This window comes from Terrapene carolina, unplaced genomic scaffold (genome assembly GCF_002925995.2).
Source record: "Terrapene carolina triunguis isolate 2854851 unplaced genomic scaffold, T_m_triunguis-2.0 Scaffold96, whole genome shotgun sequence".
In the NCBI taxonomy this organism is placed as follows: domain Eukaryota; kingdom Metazoa; phylum Chordata; order Testudines; family Emydidae; genus Terrapene; species Terrapene triunguis.
Genome location: NW_020664447.1, coordinates 28,932,703 through 28,949,133, shown reverse-complemented (window position 1 = coordinate 28,949,133; position 16,431 = coordinate 28,932,703). Strand labels below are relative to the sequence as shown.

The 16,431-nt window shown below is 44.5% G+C and overlaps 1 protein-coding gene across 1 annotated transcript in view; it reads right to left on the bottom strand.

Annotated features, from left to right (window-relative positions):
* Positions 1-12,349, bottom strand: part of LOC112116887 (transmembrane protein 263-like) — a 311,024-nt gene extending 298,675 nt beyond the window's left edge. Inside the window, exon 1 of the mRNA XM_024214628.3 lies at positions 12,273-12,349. Coding sequence (XP_024070396.1) covers positions 12,273-12,278 — 6 coding nt within the window. The 5' untranslated portion in view covers positions 12,279-12,349. The remainder of the gene's footprint in view (positions 1-12,272) is intronic.
* Positions 12,350-16,431: the final 4,082 nt, after the last annotated feature.

The window sequence follows — 16,431 nt, the reverse complement described above, 5'->3', positions numbered from 1 at the left end:
CTGTGTCCAGTTTTGGGCCCCACACTACAAGAAGGATGTGGAAAAATTGCAAAGAGTCCAGCGGAGGGCAACAAAAATGATTAGGGGGCTGGAGCACATGACTTATGAGGAGAGGCTGAGGGAACTGGGATTGTTTAGTCTCCAGAAGAGAAGAATGAGGGGGGATTTGATAGCTGCTTTCAACTACCTGAGGGGGGGTTCCAAAGAGGACGGAGCTCGCCTGTTCTCAGTGGTGGCAGATGACAGAACAAGGAGCAATGGTCTCAAGTTGCAGTGGGGGAGGTCTAGGTTGGATATTAGGAAACACTATTTCACTAGGAGGGTGGTGAAGCACTGGAATGGGTTACCTAGGGAGGTGGTGGAATCTCCTTCCTTAGAGGTTTTTAAGGCCCGGCTTGACAAAGCCCTGGCTGGGATGATTTAGTTGGGAATTGGTCCTGCTTTGAGCAGGGGGTTGGACTAGATGACCTCCTGAGGTCCCTTCCAACCCTGATATTCTATGATTCTATGACCGCCTCAGATGCTATGGCAATGAGAGCTGTATAGGTACATCAGACAGACAGACACACATTACTCCCTTCAAAAGCCTCCTCTTGAACTGATGTTTTCCATGTATTACCACAGCCAAAAAGTGAATGGCTATGAAAATATTGGAAGACTATCCACTGAGATATCTGACTTCAGTAAAGGTAAAAAAATAAAATAAAAGCAAAAATAAAATTTGAAAATTGGATGGTTTTCATTTTTTTTTTAAACATTCTAAAAAGTCCATTTTGTTTTAGAAACTTCCAGCTTGTCAGGCACAGAGCACTCAATGCTGAGTGTGATCTTTGCTCCATTTGAATAAATGAAATTAGACGTGATGAAATACTGCACACGTGCAGTGCTTCATTTTCCTAATGAAATCAGCAAGCACCATTCCAGTGAGGTGCACACAGAGAGACGTGCACAGCAAAAGAAATTCAGCTGAACTAGTTCAATGAATAATCATTCACTTAAAGATACAGGCCTTTATTCAATTATTTTCTCAGCCATCCTATTAAGCAAATGGCAAAACTCCCATTGGCTTCAATGGGGCCACAATTTCACTCTCAGTAACTTAAAGAAGCCACGTTGAGGGAAAATTAACACTGGGCACATGTGACTGACTTTTGAAATATCTGATTTCTGTGCATGTAATTAATTGTGCTCCCTACACACTCCCCCAAAAATTAACATTTAACCAATACTTTTTTTGACTACTTTTACTATAGAAACTTCTGAAAATACACATTAAGGCACTGATTTAGGAAAGTACTTAAACATATGCCTAACTTTAAGCATATGAGCAGTCCTAGCAAAGTCACATACTTAAGTACCTTCCTTGACCATGGGATGCTGTTCCAGGAAGAAGGACTGCTAAGCAGAAATGGGGTCCACTTATTGAGGAAGGGGAAGAACATATTTGGATACAGAATGGCTAACCTAATGACGAGAGCTTTAAACTAGATTCAAAGGGGGCAGGTGACCAAAGCCCACAAGTAAGTCAAGAACATGGAGACCTGGGAGAAGGTTTGGAATTTGGGGGGAGCATGGGCTGTTATAGCAGGGATAAAAGAGAGACAAGACAGAACTGTGTGTGGGGAAATCAAATCAGTATCTTAGATGTCTGTATATTAATGCAAGAAGTATGGGGAATAAGCAGGAAGAACTCAAAATGCTAGTAAATAAACACAACTATGACATAGTTGCATCACAGAGACCTGGTGGGATAATACACATGACTGGAATATTGGAATAGAAGGGTACAGCTTGCTCAGGAAGGACTTGCAGGGAAAAAAGGGAGGAGGTGTTGCCTTATATATTAAAAATGTATACACTTGTACTGAGATTGAGATGAAAATAAGAGACAGACTTGTTGAAAGTCTCTGGGTAAGAATAAAAGGGGTAAAAAGCAAGGGTGATGTCATGGTAGTGTTACCCGGGGTTCTTTTAACCCAAAGCTCTTGGTAACTTTTACTCCGTGCAAGGTGGCGTCAGGAAATAAATCAGGGGAGACACGGCCGTCCGACCGATAGATGCCTGGCACAAACAGGACAACACAAGAGGGCTTTCACTTAAAGATAAACTTTACTTTGTCTCAAGCACTTACACACGTCTGCAACAGGTTAGTAAAACACCCCCAACCTTTGATAGTTACCGAAGCCAAGCGTGGCTCTCGAGTGGCACAGCGGCAGCCCATCTGCCGGTGGGGAACACAAGATGCATCCAGAGGGAGAGAGTCCAGTCCTCAAAACTTTTTCCCCTTATTTATACATTAGTAATACAATGACATGTCACTTAAAAAAACCTTGTTAAGCAAGCAGTTTCAACGGTCAAGCAAGAGGTTTCCTTCTGATTATTGATTAACCAGGTGTGGGTTCCCCCCCCCCAAGAGATGGAGCCTTGAGGTCCCTAAAATGTATGTATCAGCAACTTCAACACAATTCTTATTAGGAAGGATGCGGGGTCAAGCTGCCCTTTCTGTGGCACCCAAAACCCCCTCCTGCCTTGGTTAAGCTAAGCCTGCTGCATGGCCACTTTACAGCCTGCTGACTTGTCTGCTTTTAGCAATAAGCAATAGTGGTTTCAGGCACTTTACTGGTTTGCCAAAATTTCCCCGTACAGTTGGGGTCTACTACAGACCACCTAACCAGGAAGAAGAGGTGGATGAGGGTTTTTTTTAAACAGCTAACAAAATCATCCACAGCACAGGACTTGGTGGTGATGAGGGACTTCAACTACCCAGACATCTGTTGGGAAAATAACACAGCAGGGCACAGATTATCCAATAAATTCTTGGAATGTATTGGAGACAATTTTCTATTTCAGAAGGTGGAGACAGCTACCAGGGGAGAGGCTGTTCTAGATTTGATTTTGACAAACAGGGAAGAACTGGTTGAGAATTTGAAAGAGGAAGGCAGCTTGGGTAAAAGTGATCATGAAATGATAGAGTTCATGATTCTAAGGAATGGTAGGAGGAAGAACAGCAAAATAAAGACAATGGGTTACAAGAAGGCAGACTTTAGCAAAGTCAGGGAGTTGGTAGGTAACGTCCCATGGGAAGCAAGTTTAAGGGGAAAAACAATAGAAGACAGTTGGCAGTTTTTCAAAGAGACATTATTAAGGCCACGAAAGGAAACTATCCCACTGCGTAGGAAAGATAGGAAGTATGGCAAGAGACCACCCAGGCTTAACCAGTAGATCTTCAATGATCTAAAAATCAAAGAAAGAGTCCTACAAAAAGTGGAAACTAGATCAAATTTCAAAGGATGAATATAAACAAATAACACAAGTATGTAGGGACAAAATTAGAAAGGCCAAGGCACAAAACAAGATCAAACTAGCCAGACACAAAGGATAACAAGAAAACATTCAACAAATACATTGGAAGCAAGAGGAAGACCAAGGAGAGGGTAGGCCTGTTACTCGATGGGGGGGGGGGAAACAACAACAGAAAATGTGGAAATGGCAGAGGTGCTTAATGACTTCTTTGTTTCAGTTTTCACCAAGAAGGCTGATGATTGGCCATCTAACGTAGTGAATGCCAGTGAAAATGAGATAGGATCAGAAGAGGCTAAAATAGGGAAAGAACTAGTTAAAAATTACTTGGACAAATTAGATGTCTTCAAGTCACCATGTCCTGACAAAATGCATCCTAGAATCATAGGCGCCAACTTTCCTCGACACTGGTGGGTGCTTGCACCCCCCCCCCACCCCAGCCCTGACTCCACCCTTGCCCCGCCCCGATTCCAACCCCTTCCCCAAAGTCCCCCACCCCAACTCCACCCCCTCCCTGCCCCTATTGGACCCCTTCCCCAAATCCCCACCCCGGCCCCGCCTCTTCCCCGAGCGCCGCATTCCCGCTCCTCCCCCCTCCCTCCCAGCCACGTGAAACAGCTGTTTTGCGGCGCAAGCGCTGGGAGCTAGGGGGGAAAAGCGGGCACGCAGCCTCTCAGGGGAGGAGGTGGAGGTGGAGGCGGAGCGGAGGCGGTGGTGAGCTGGGCAGGGGGGCGAGGAGTTGCCGGTGGGTGCAGAGCACTCACCAATTTTTCCCTGTGGGTTCTCCAGTCCCGGAGCACCCACGGAGTCGGCGCCTATGCCTAGAATACTCAAGGAGCTGACTGAGGAGATATCTTAGCCATTAATGATTATCTTTGAGAAGTCATGGAAGATAGGAGAGATTCCAGAAGACTGGAAAATGGCAAATATAGTGCCCATCTATAAAAAGGGAAATAAGGACAACCCAGGGAATTACAGACCAGCCAGCTTAACTGGAAAGAAAATTGAGCAAATAATTAAGCAATCAATTTGCTAACATCTAGAAGATAATAAGGTGATAAGTAACAGTTAGCATGGATTTGTCAAGAACAAATCCTGTCAAACCAACCTGATAGCTTTCTTTGACAGGGTAACAAGCCTTGTGGATGGGGGAAGCGGTAGACGTGGTATATCTTGACTTTAGTAAAGCTTTTGATACTTGCATGACCTTCGTATAAATAAACTAGGGAAATACAACCTAGATGGAACTACTATAAAGGTGGGTGCAAAACTGGTTGGAAAACTGTTCCCAGGGAGTAATAATCAGTGGTTCACAGTCACGATGGAAGGGCATAACGAATGGGGTCCCGCAGGAATCAGTTCTGGGTCCGGTTCTGTTCAATATCTTCATCAATGATTTAGAAAATGGCATACAGAGTACACTTATAAAGTTTGTGGACGATACCTAGCTGGAAGGGTTTGCAAGTGCTTTGGAGGATAGGATTAAAATTCAAAATGATGTGGACAAACTGGAGAAATGGTTTGAAGTTAATAGGATGAAATCAATAAAGACAAATGCAAAGTATGCCATTTAGGCGGGAACAATCAGCTGCACGCATACAAAATGGGAAATGACTGCCTAGGAAGGAGTACTGCAGAAAGGGATCTGGGGATCATAGCGGGCCACAAGCTAAATATGAGTCAACAGTGTAACACTGTTGCAAAAAAAAAAAAAAAAAAAAAAAAGTGAACATCATTCTGGGATGTATTAGCATGAGTGTTGTAAACAAGACATGAGAAGTAATTCTTCTGCTCTACTCTGCGCTGATTAGGCCTCAGCTGGAGTATTGTGCCCAGTTCTGGGCGCCACATTTCAGTAAGGATGTGGACAAATTGTAGAGAGTCCAGAGAAGAGTGACAAAAATGATTAAAGGTCTAGAAAACATGACCTATGAGGGAAGATTGAAAAAATTGGATTTGTTTAGTCTGGAAAACATACGACTGAGAGGGGACATGATAACAGTTTTCAAGTATGTAAAAAGTTGTTACAATGAGGAGGGTAAAAAAATATTTCTTAACCTCTCAGGATAGGACAAGACGCAAAGGGCTTAACTTGCAGTCAGGAAGGTTTAGGTTGGACATTAGAAAAAGCTTCCTAACTGTCAGGGCGGTTAAGCACTGAAATAAACTGCCTAGGGAGGTTGTGGAATCTCCATCATCGGAGATTTTTAAGAGCAGGTTAGACAAACACCTGTCAGGAATGGTCTAGATAATTAGTCCTGCCACGAGTGCCGGGGACTGGACTAGATGACCTCTCAAGGTCCTTTCCAGTTCCATGATTCTATGAATTGGGACCCAGGTAACTAACAGTAGACAAAAATGTGGACTGCTTTATTTATCACACAACAAGCACTGGTGTTTTTGATGGCTGGATGCTTATTCCTAAAGGCAGCAAATTAAACAAAGACTTTTTGTAAAAAGAGACCTTCTGGGTAGCTTTGGCCCCAAATCTGAATTCTTAATTTGGTGGGTTGCTTTTTTAAGTGGATGTATTGCTCACAAGTGGTAGATTCAGAGCCTTCCAGACTGAAGTTTTATTTATCTATAGAATAGGTGCATCATCGGCAGTGGCGCTGCAAGATTCTCCAACACTACACCCACTGATGGGCCTCAATCCGACCTGCAAGGACCACTTCTGTCAGTAAGGATAGTTTCCTTTCAATGGCCTATTGAATCTTTGTTCTCTCTTGCTAAAACTAACACCTGTGCTGAGGGGCTATGTGAGGAAGTCCCCTGGAAAGTAGACCCCAACCAACACTTTATTTCACACAAGCTTCTAAAGACCTGTCAGGTAGTGATAACTTCTGATCACTACTAATCTGGGTGAGATTGGACTTGTTGTTCTAGCAATGAAGATCTGGGCTGCATACAAATAGGTTATTAGGTGCTCTTTGGTACATAATATCCTCTGAATCACTGAAATGTGGGGCTGGAAGGGACCTCAAGAGGTCATGTAGTCCAGCCCCCTGTAAACCTAAACCAGGCCTGATATGTGTTTGTCCAATTTCTTCTTAAAACCTCCAATGATATTGATTCCACAACCACTCTTGGAAGCCTAGTTCAGAGCTTAACTACCCTTCTAGTTAGAATGTTCTTCCTAATACCTAACCTAAATCTCCCTTGCTGCAGATTTAGTCCATTATAAGAATGTCATGTGGAATTGTGTCAAAAGTCTTACTAAAAATCAAGATATATCACATCTACTTCTTCCCCCTATCCACTAGGCCAGTAACTCTGGCAAAGGAGGAAATTAGGTTCAGTTGGCATGATTTGTTCTTGACAAACCCATGCTGGTTATCACTTATAACCCCATTATCCTGTAGGTGCTTACGAACTGATTATTTAATAATTTGTTCCAATATCTTTCCAGGTATTGAAGTTAGACTCACTAGTCTATAATTCCCCAGGTCCTCTTTGTTCCCCTTTTTTGAAAGGCAGATAGTATGTTTGCCCTTCTCCAGCCTTCTGGGGCCTCACGCATCTTCCATGAGTTCTCTAATATAATTGCTAACAGTTCCGAGATTGCTGCAGCCAGTTTCTTAAGTACCTTAGGATGAATTTCATCAGGCCCTGCCAACTTGAATACATCTCACTTATCTAAATATTCTTTAACAAAGAGAAAGGAATGAAAGCCAAAATGGGGAAAGAACAAGTTAATGTTGCATTGAATCCATTACCAGATGGAGAAGAGCCGCTCGCTCTAAAAAGTATTACTTTTCTTGAGAAACATGACTAGTGCTGTATAAACCACTGTGCAGACAAGTAATCAATTTATTAATAGTGCGGATTTTAAAATGGCTTTAAATAAACAACCCACACCTCTCTCAAAGAAATAGTTTTCTTTTTTAGGAGTTAGACTGTTCCCCTTTTGGCAGTTGCCCACGTATTCACTGAAGACATGTGAGTTTCACAGAATCTCCATTTGAACAAGTGAGAAAAGGTAAATGGCATTTTCTTACAAGCAAACTGAATGAAGGATTCAAACAAACTTATTGTAAAGACAGGCCACTTCATAAAATTTAAGATAACAATGTTTATTAAGCTGGGATATTGCATTAGCCCCTTTGCAGTTCTCAGTATATTCATGTTGCATCAAGATATTTTTGTTTTTGAAGATATAAACAAAGCCTATAATTCATAACCTGGAAATAAAAAGTTTGAGAGTTCTCGTTGTTTTGGACAGTCAATCTCTGACTAAATAAATCCTTGGTCTTCTTGATTAGGGGAGTGGGGTTAAGAAAAGTCTTATGCATCTTTCATGGTACATTGGCAGAGCAAAGCCAATTTCATCTTTCCCACAGGTTTGCTTACAAACACAACCAGATAGCAATGAAGCCTTTTGAACTCATTTGCTTTAAACAGTATTATCTCCACACACAGCCTTATCAAAGGCTATGAGTGAATGTTGTTGGTTCCCAGCATGTTGGAGTTCAGCTGGAATGATAGGGAAAGAAAAATCTTTAATGTTTGTAAACAAGCTTCTGTTGAAGTGCAAGTTAATCTCCGGACTACAGATGGACAGAACAGTTGTTCCTTGACTGAGTAAATTTCATTTAAATGGTCAAGAAACCAACTCTGCTAGGCAGGATTAATATTACTACACCTGGGGGAATTCTGCACCACTGCGTGTGCGCATAAATAACGAGCCATACATATTTTTAATAATTTTTGCAGAAAAAAGCTTCTGCTGGAAAGTTGTGCTGTGGCAACAGAACAGCACAGCAGCTGCCCGCCAGCTAGGGAAGAGAAAGAGCCTGCCTTCTTCACAGCGGCTGTCAGGCCAGGTCAGGAGACAGGGACTATGGGGAGACAGACAGCATGGGGCTGCTGGAGGGTGGTGGGGGTCAGATGGGGGTTCATAAGGGCTAGTGGGGGAGGACAAACTGGGGCAGGGGCTGAATGGGAGTGGAGGCACAGGGCCACAGGGGGAGGAAGGTGCAGGGCCACATGGTGAGGGGGTGCAGGGCCACATAGGGATGGGAGATGGCTGAGTGGGGGGACAGAGACACATAGGGGCAGGGGGAGTAGGTGCAGGGCCACATAGGGATAGGGGGAGTGGGTGTCTGTGGAGGAACACATGTAGAACAGGGAGTGCAAGGACACATGGGGACAGGGGCAGATGTGTCTGACTGAATGGGAGAGGCTAGGGTCAGCCAGGGTCTGCATGGGGGAAGCTCTCTAACAATCCATCCCCACCCCTGCAAATAAGTTGTGTTGTTAGGTTTTGCTGGGATATAAAGGGCTGTTTTATTAATATGAGGCCTAGTGTGATAAACTTATGCTAAGGATTGAATTTAGGTGAACAAGACCCAAGGGCTTAACCCAAGGTCACGAATTATGCCTTCTCATTCTGTGTAACAAACAAATGAACACAGGAGGACAGGCACACTGCAAGATTATGAAAGTTATTTTGAAATAAGGGGACGGTTTGGGGGCATCTGCATTATTGTAACTAGGTAGTTAGATCACATTGACGGATCTGATTTATTAAGAAATTGACTGATCTAAATGCTTAGGTCACTGATCAGAAGCAAAATTACAGAAATCTGGAATGCCACATATGGAAAATGGGCAGGCACCTACCTTATTATGGTCATGAACCATATGCACACGAGTAGTTACATAAAGGAGGTGGTACAAAAGATCTAACCAAATTCTCTAAAATTTGGGTGCAGAGGATTCTTGAAACAGTGCCAACCAATTTGTGATTTGCTCTGATGTGCTCCACTGACTGAATTCTATATTTGTTTTCCATTAGGTTTAAGGATATGAGAGTATGCTATCCATCCTAAAACCTCTCTATCTGCACATTGCTTTATATTTGGATATATTCATGAGTGGACTGATTTGGTTGGTCATAAAAGCCTTTATTGATGGAATATTCAATAGAGACCAATCTCCCAATCAATGAAAATCTTCTGTGTACCCACCTATCAGGGAGGGGACTGGAGCTAAAACAATACTAATTATCCTGGTACAGACATATCCTGTACTGCCTTTTGGGATGAGCTCACATAAGATCGGTGAGAATGCTCATGGCCTAAGTGGAGTAAAGTGCACAACTAAGTAGAGATAGGAAGAATTTAGAAAAAGTAATAGGCATATCAGAAAAATTATCCATTTCTTCTTTCTTCAAGGAAACCGTGCCTGCAGGAAAACTTTTCATTTTCTGCCTCAGATGGATGTGCTGTTCAGCAAGCACTTCAATGGGTTTTGGTTTTAAAGATAACTCAGCAACTTGTCCAGATGCATTAAGCAGTTTAATTATATTTGCTTGGAGTGGATTTTTGGTTGTCCCATGCTGCCATAGGATTCTTTTTAGCCTAAAGTAACAAGCATTCAGAGACAAAAAAATCCCATAATGTCAGGGGTTGGGGGAGGGGAGGAAACAAAACCACTCCACACACTGGAAAATAGCAAACTTTCTTTTGTAAGACTGTGTATGTGATATGAAGAATTAGGCTAAAACATCAATTTCTGCATAATTTAAGAACAAATTGCATTTAACCTCTGATTATAATATATATATAAAAATGGCACCTTCTTACTGCAGAGATGTGCTTACTATGTATATCGGGCATATCTTCTGACTTTAGGGACTAAAATAAATCTTCATTGCCTTTTTTTTTTTTTTTTGAACTTACGTTAGCTGTGTTGGCTCTGCAGGACTGAGCTTGTGCATCAGGATAATCATTAATAATGTTCCAATCAGTGACACCGGTGTGCACAGCCACAAATGGCATAAGTGTCCCTGAGGGCACACACTGAGGAAAATGGAGTAGACTGGATACATAGGTTGAAGTACAAGACCCGAATAGTTACTTACATTACAGTAGTGTCTAATCTCCCATTGTCCTAGGTCCTGTACAAACACAAAGGAAAACACATAGTCCCTTCCCCAAATAGTTTACAGTCTAATTTGGCCAATGCAACCTTTATTGCTGGGGAAGATGCATGAGAAGATGAGAACTCTGCTTGATGCCAGATTGTGTCTGCAGAGAAGATAGTTAGGAAAGTCAGTTGTGCTTGTAAATAGAGCATATCTGACACAAAGTCATTAAGGGATAATGAACATGAAAATCCACAATGCCGTTTTTAGTCACTTTTCAGGGTACTGTGAAGATAACATTTCCAAATCAGAACTGATACAGTGCTGTTTTTACAACCCAGGCAGCTCTAGTGCCTGCCTTGGCCACTGCACATAAGGTTCCCAAGCACCCAGAAAGTGACATTGGCATGACTCTGGTTAGCCCATTGCTATTGAGAGCCCTAGGACGGCCATGAAACTGGCAAGTTTGGAACCTAGCTGTTTGGAAAGGCTAGGAGCAGCAACAACAGATGCAGACACTGGAGCTATTCCTGGAGGTGGAGGACTTTAAAAGAACCTATAAAAGATGTAAAGATTGTCCACACAACTCTTTGCAGCAGGTAGTAGGAAAAGCTGGAGAGTCCCTCCCCAGGAAAACAGGAACATAGGAAAGGGGTAAAGAAGCGAAGACAAACCTTATTTGACCTCCTAGCTAGTCCTGTTTTCAGTGAAGAGCCTAAAATAAATCAATCTTCCTTTCTTCCCCACTAGACAGTAAACTTGTTCAAGGGGCAACATTATGCAAAACCAATAGAACAAATCATACCAAACTAGAGGGTTCTAGAAACTTTAATTTCTATAGCATCAAATACAAGTACCTCTGCTCTTCCCCATGCCCAAGCAGAACTCACAAATGAAATAGTAACTGACAACTATGGAGAAAGAAGACAATTGGTACTTGCATGTTTCTTGGCCATTTGCTGCCAAATCACCTTAGAATGATCTCCTTAGAGGTCATAAGCTAAGCATAATTAAGCCTGATCAGTTACTTAGATGAGTTACTGACCAAGAAAAAAAAAATCAAGCATGCTACAAAAAACTGCACTAGTAATTTAGCCTCCTGAATCAGTACTGATTTAAAGGAGCTGTAGTGGCAAGGATTGATTTTAAGAGAACTCTTAAAGATGAGTCATAAAGATGAGAACCTGGCCACTTCTTGAAGGATGGGATCTTCAACAGTAGGGGATGGATCTTGGAATCCTAGTCTGAAACCATTTTGGGTGAAGTTTTGCTTTCTTTGCATTTTCCTGCAATGTCAAGTGAATGTGGAATTCTTCCTTCTTTCTTTCCTATCCTAAACTGTTAGGTAGCATTGCCGTGAGCTGCTTAAGAGCTACCACCTCCTGCCCAAAATGTGCTCACACACATTCCATGGATAGGTGATGTGACCCAAGTATACCTAGTTTTCAAAAAGTCTGCTGAGTTCTCCAAATGGAAGGCATTATTTAAATGTCACGTCTAGAAGATCATTAACGGAAAGAATAGATGAATTAAAGCCCAATACAAGGGAGGCTACAATCCAGAGACTGTAAGCTTCATAAGGCAGGATCCGAGTCGTTACCTGCGTTTTGTACAGCAAGAGCAGCACAACCGGTGCTCCACAAAAGAGCGCCCTGCAAAGCTGATACACTTTTCAACCCACTTCGCTCCTACGCGCCCCAGACTGATTAGCGGCAATTATAATAAACTGATGACATGCAACAGAATCCCAGCTGTCAGCCCTGCCCATCACTAACACCATCCCACACTTCGTAAATCAGGCAAAAGCAAGCACAGAATGCCATTAACCAGAGGCACCCTCGCTGCCTGCAGCTGCAGGTGGAGGGAGGCCCCTGCAGGAATGCCCCTCACTGCTCCTTGCTCCCCAGATAGCCTGGGGGAGACGAGCCTTCGCTCCCCACATTCTGCTCTTCCTCCCCCTGCAGGTGGCCCCCGCGACCCCCCACTCCCAGAGCCCGCTTGCTGCCCAGCTAAGGAGGCGGCGACACCCATCCCTGTCCCCAAGGCTGCGGGCAGGCGGGGCGAGCCCTGCACTCCCCGGGAGGGGGAGGAGCCCCCTACTCACCTTCATGCCGGCGCGCTCTTGCCTTCCCGCAGCTCGGGGCCGATGGAGCGCAGCAGCGCACTGAGCGGGACGCGACGGCTGCGGAGTCCCCGGCTCCTCCTGCCCGATGTAAACACAGAGCGAGGGGCGGGACAGAGCGCCATGGCAACCCGGCCGGAACCGGAAACGCTGTAGCCGGGCAGGCTGCTTAGGGCGCCATCTTGGGGGGGGGAGTGGAAGAGGCGCTGTCATCAACACTGGATCCTTGGGCAGGAGCTTCTTCCGCGCACTGCCCCCTGGGCATCCCCCCTCCCGGGGCACGGGCCCGTCACTGCTGGGAGTGAATAACCCCCCAAGTTCTTCCCCCTCAGATCTTGAGTTCCCCCGCTGGCATTGCACCTAGGACACCTCTTCTGCCACCCCTTTCCTTGCCCCTTATGCTTTTGGGCACATCAGCTTCCTATTCCTGCACCTCCACAGCGGCAGGGGAGCTTGTCTGGTGGGGGGATGATTTGCACTAAGAAAGAGCGTTGGAAATAGTTGGCACTGAAGGTTTATCCACTCGCAACCTTCCCTGGCCATCCACTAGCCTTCTGCCTTCCTGCCCAGCCACCTCTATCACTCAGCAATAAATAATAGTAAACTCATGGAGGCCTTTCCATGTAATGGTTACATGCTGTCAGGGCCAATGGGCTTTTGAGATGTGCTATCCCACAGGAGTGAGGGCATGCTAAACTGCATTTTACCCTTAGCAATTGTTGCCCTTACACAGTCTCTTTCATTTTCAAAGAATTTCACAAACTTTAAGAACAGACAATGGCCACACTGCATCAGACCAATGGTCCATCTAGCCCGGTATCCTGTCTCTGACAGTGGCCAGTGCCTGATGCTTCAGAGAGACTGAACAGAACAGGGCAATTATCAAGTGATCCATCCCGTCGTCCAGTCCCAACATCTGGCAGTCAGAGGTTTAGGGACACCCAGAGGATAGGGTTGTATCCCTGACCATCTTGGCTAATAGCCATTGCTGAACCTATCCTCATAGACTTTAAGGTCAGAAGGGACCATTATGATCATCTAGTCTGACCTCCATGAACTCATCTTTTTTTGAACCCAGTTGTACTTTTGGCCTTCACAACATCCCTGGCAATGAGTTTCACTGTGCATTCTGTGAAGAAGTACTTTTGTTCGTTTTAAACCTGCTACCTATTAATTTTGCCAGGTGACCTTGGGTTCTTAATCACAGAAACATTGAATGGTAAGGTGCCTACCAGGCTCCAGGACAGGTGGCATTACCCCAGACTGATGCTGTATCCAGTGATTTGTAGTGGGGTGCTAGTCTACTGAAAGGAAGAAGGTGACCCAGTTTCAATATAATTTAGCAAACCACCCCCCTAAAAACTGTGAAATTCCCAGAAAGCCAATGAATCTGGTTACCCTTGGTAAATAGTGAGAAATCCAACAAGCCGTGCCTGCTTTTCATTAGTATTGTAATAATATTTTGCACTTCTATATCATCTTCCAGCTGAGGATTTTGAAGCACTTTACAAACACAAATTAATTAAACCTCACAATGCCCCCCGATGTAAATAACTACTCCCATTTTATAGATGGCAAAATTGAAGCCTATAGAAGTTAAATGACCTGCCCAAAGCCAAATAGGAAGTTTTTGGTAGAGCCAAAAATAGCACCCTCTTCTCCTGACTGCCAGTACTGTGCCTTAACCATCAAACCATCCTTTATGCCCTATATTTATTCTGATTTAATCAATACTACTACTACTCCATTAGACTATAATCCTTATTTCACCTAGGAATTGTTTAAAGATGAAGATGAGGGAATCGGGCAAGAGAGTTTCTAGAGTTTAAATTATTCTATCTTTCTTGTACAATGTAGGAAAGTAATTATGGGGCATTCCAGAGGACGTGTCTACGCTGATGATGGGTTCTGCAGTTATGTAACCAAAAAAAAATCTACATTTGTAAGTTGCACTTTCACAATAAAGAGATTGCACTCTGGTACTTAGAATCATAGTATCATAGAATCATAGAATATCAGGGTTGGAAGGGACCTCAGGAGGTCATCTAGTCCAACCCCCTGCTCAAAGCAGGACCAATCCCCAACTAAATCATCCCACCCAGGGCTTTGTCAAGCCTGACCTTAAAAACTTCTAAGGAAGGAGATTCCACCACCTCCCTGGGTAACCCATTCCAGTGCTTCACCACCCTCCTAGTGAAAAAGTTTTTCCTAATATCCAACCTAAACCTCCCAACTGCAACTTGAGACCATTACCCCTTGTTCTGTCATCAGGTACCACTGAGAACAGTCTAGATCCATCCTCTTCGGAACCCCCATTCAGGTAGTTGAAAGCAGCTATCAAATCCCCCCCCCCCATTCTTCTCTTCTGTAGACTAAACAATCCCAGTTCCCTCAGCCTCTCCTCATAAGTCATGTGTTCCAGACCCCTAATCATTTTTGTTGCCCTCCGCTGGACTCTTTCCAATTTTTCCACATCCTTCTTGTAGTGTGGGGCCCAAAACTGGACACAGGACTCTAGATGAGGCCTCACCAATGTCGAATAGAGGGGAACGATCACGTCCCTCGATCTGCTGGCAATGCCCCTACTTATACAGCCCAAAATGCCGTTAGCCTTCTTGGCAACAAGGGCACACTGTTGACTCATATCCAGCTTCTCGTCCACTGTAACTCCTGGGTCCTTTTCTGCAGAACTGCTTCCTAGCCATTCGGTCCCTAGTCTGTAACAGTGCATGGGATTCTTCCGTCCTAAGTGCAGGACTCTGCACTTGTCCTTGTTGAACCTCATCAGGTTTCTTTTGGCCCAGTCCTCTAATTTGTCTAGGTCTCTCTGTATCCTATCCCTACCCTCCAGCGTATCTACCACTCCTCCCAGTTTAGTGTCATCTGCAAATTTGCTGAGAGTGCAGTCCACGTCATCCTCCAGATCATTAATGAAGATATTGAACAAAACCGGCCCCAGGACCGACCCCGGGGCACTCTACTTGAAACCGGCTGCCAACTAGACATGGAGCCGTTGATCACTACCCGTTGAGCCTGACGATCTAGCCAGCTTTCTATCCACCTTATAGTCCATTCATCCAGCCCATACTTCTTTAACTTGCTGGCAAGAATACTGTGGGACACTGTATCAAAAGCTTTGCTAAAGTCAAGGAATAACACATCCACTGCTTTCCCCTCATCCACAGACCCAGTTATCTCCTCATAGAAGGCAATTAGGTTAGTCAGGCATGACTTGCCCTTGGTGAATCCATGCTGACTGTTCCTGATCACTGTCCTCTCCTCTAAGTGCTTCAGAATTGAATCCTTGAGGACCTGCTTCATGATTTTTCCAGGGACTGAGGTGAGGCTGACTGGCCTGTAGTCCCCCGGATCCTCCTCCTTCCCTTTTTTAAAGATGGGCACTACATTAGCCTTTTTCCAGTCATCCGGGACCTCCCCCGATCGCCATGAGTTTTCAAAGATAATGGCCAATGGCTCTGCAATCACATCCGCCAACTGCTTTAGCACCCTCGGATGCAGCGCATCCGGCCCCATGGACTTGTGCTCGTCCAGTTTTTCTAAATAGTCCCGAACCACTTCTTTCTCCACAGAGAGCTGGTCACCTTCTCCCCATACTGTGCTGCCCAGTGCAGCAGTCTTGGAGCTGACCTTGTTCGTGAAGACAGGGGCAAAAAAAGCATTGAGTACATTAGCTTTTTCCACATCCTCTGTTACTAGGTTGCCTCCCTCATTCAGTAAAGGGCCCACACTTTCCTTGACTTTCTTCTTGTTGCTAACACACCTGAAGAAACCCTTCTTGTTACTCTTAACATCTCTTGCTAGCTGCAACTCCAAGTGTGATTTGGCCCTCCTGATTTCACTCCTGCATGCCTGAGCAATATTTTTATACTCCTCCCTGGTCATTTGTCCAATCTTCCACTTCTTGTAAGCTTCTAGTAGTATAAGGGCCCTACCATCAATCAAACCCTAACCCCGCCCCTTGACCCCTTAAACCCCGCCCCTTGACCCCTTGGTCCCTCCCACCTGTCACCGGAAGTCCCGCCCCATGGGGGGTATTACTTCCGGGGTCAAGGTGCCACCTGACCGTAAGCAAGGTGGGTCGTGTGACCCCTCTAAGAACTCCCCCCACCACCCTCTACCA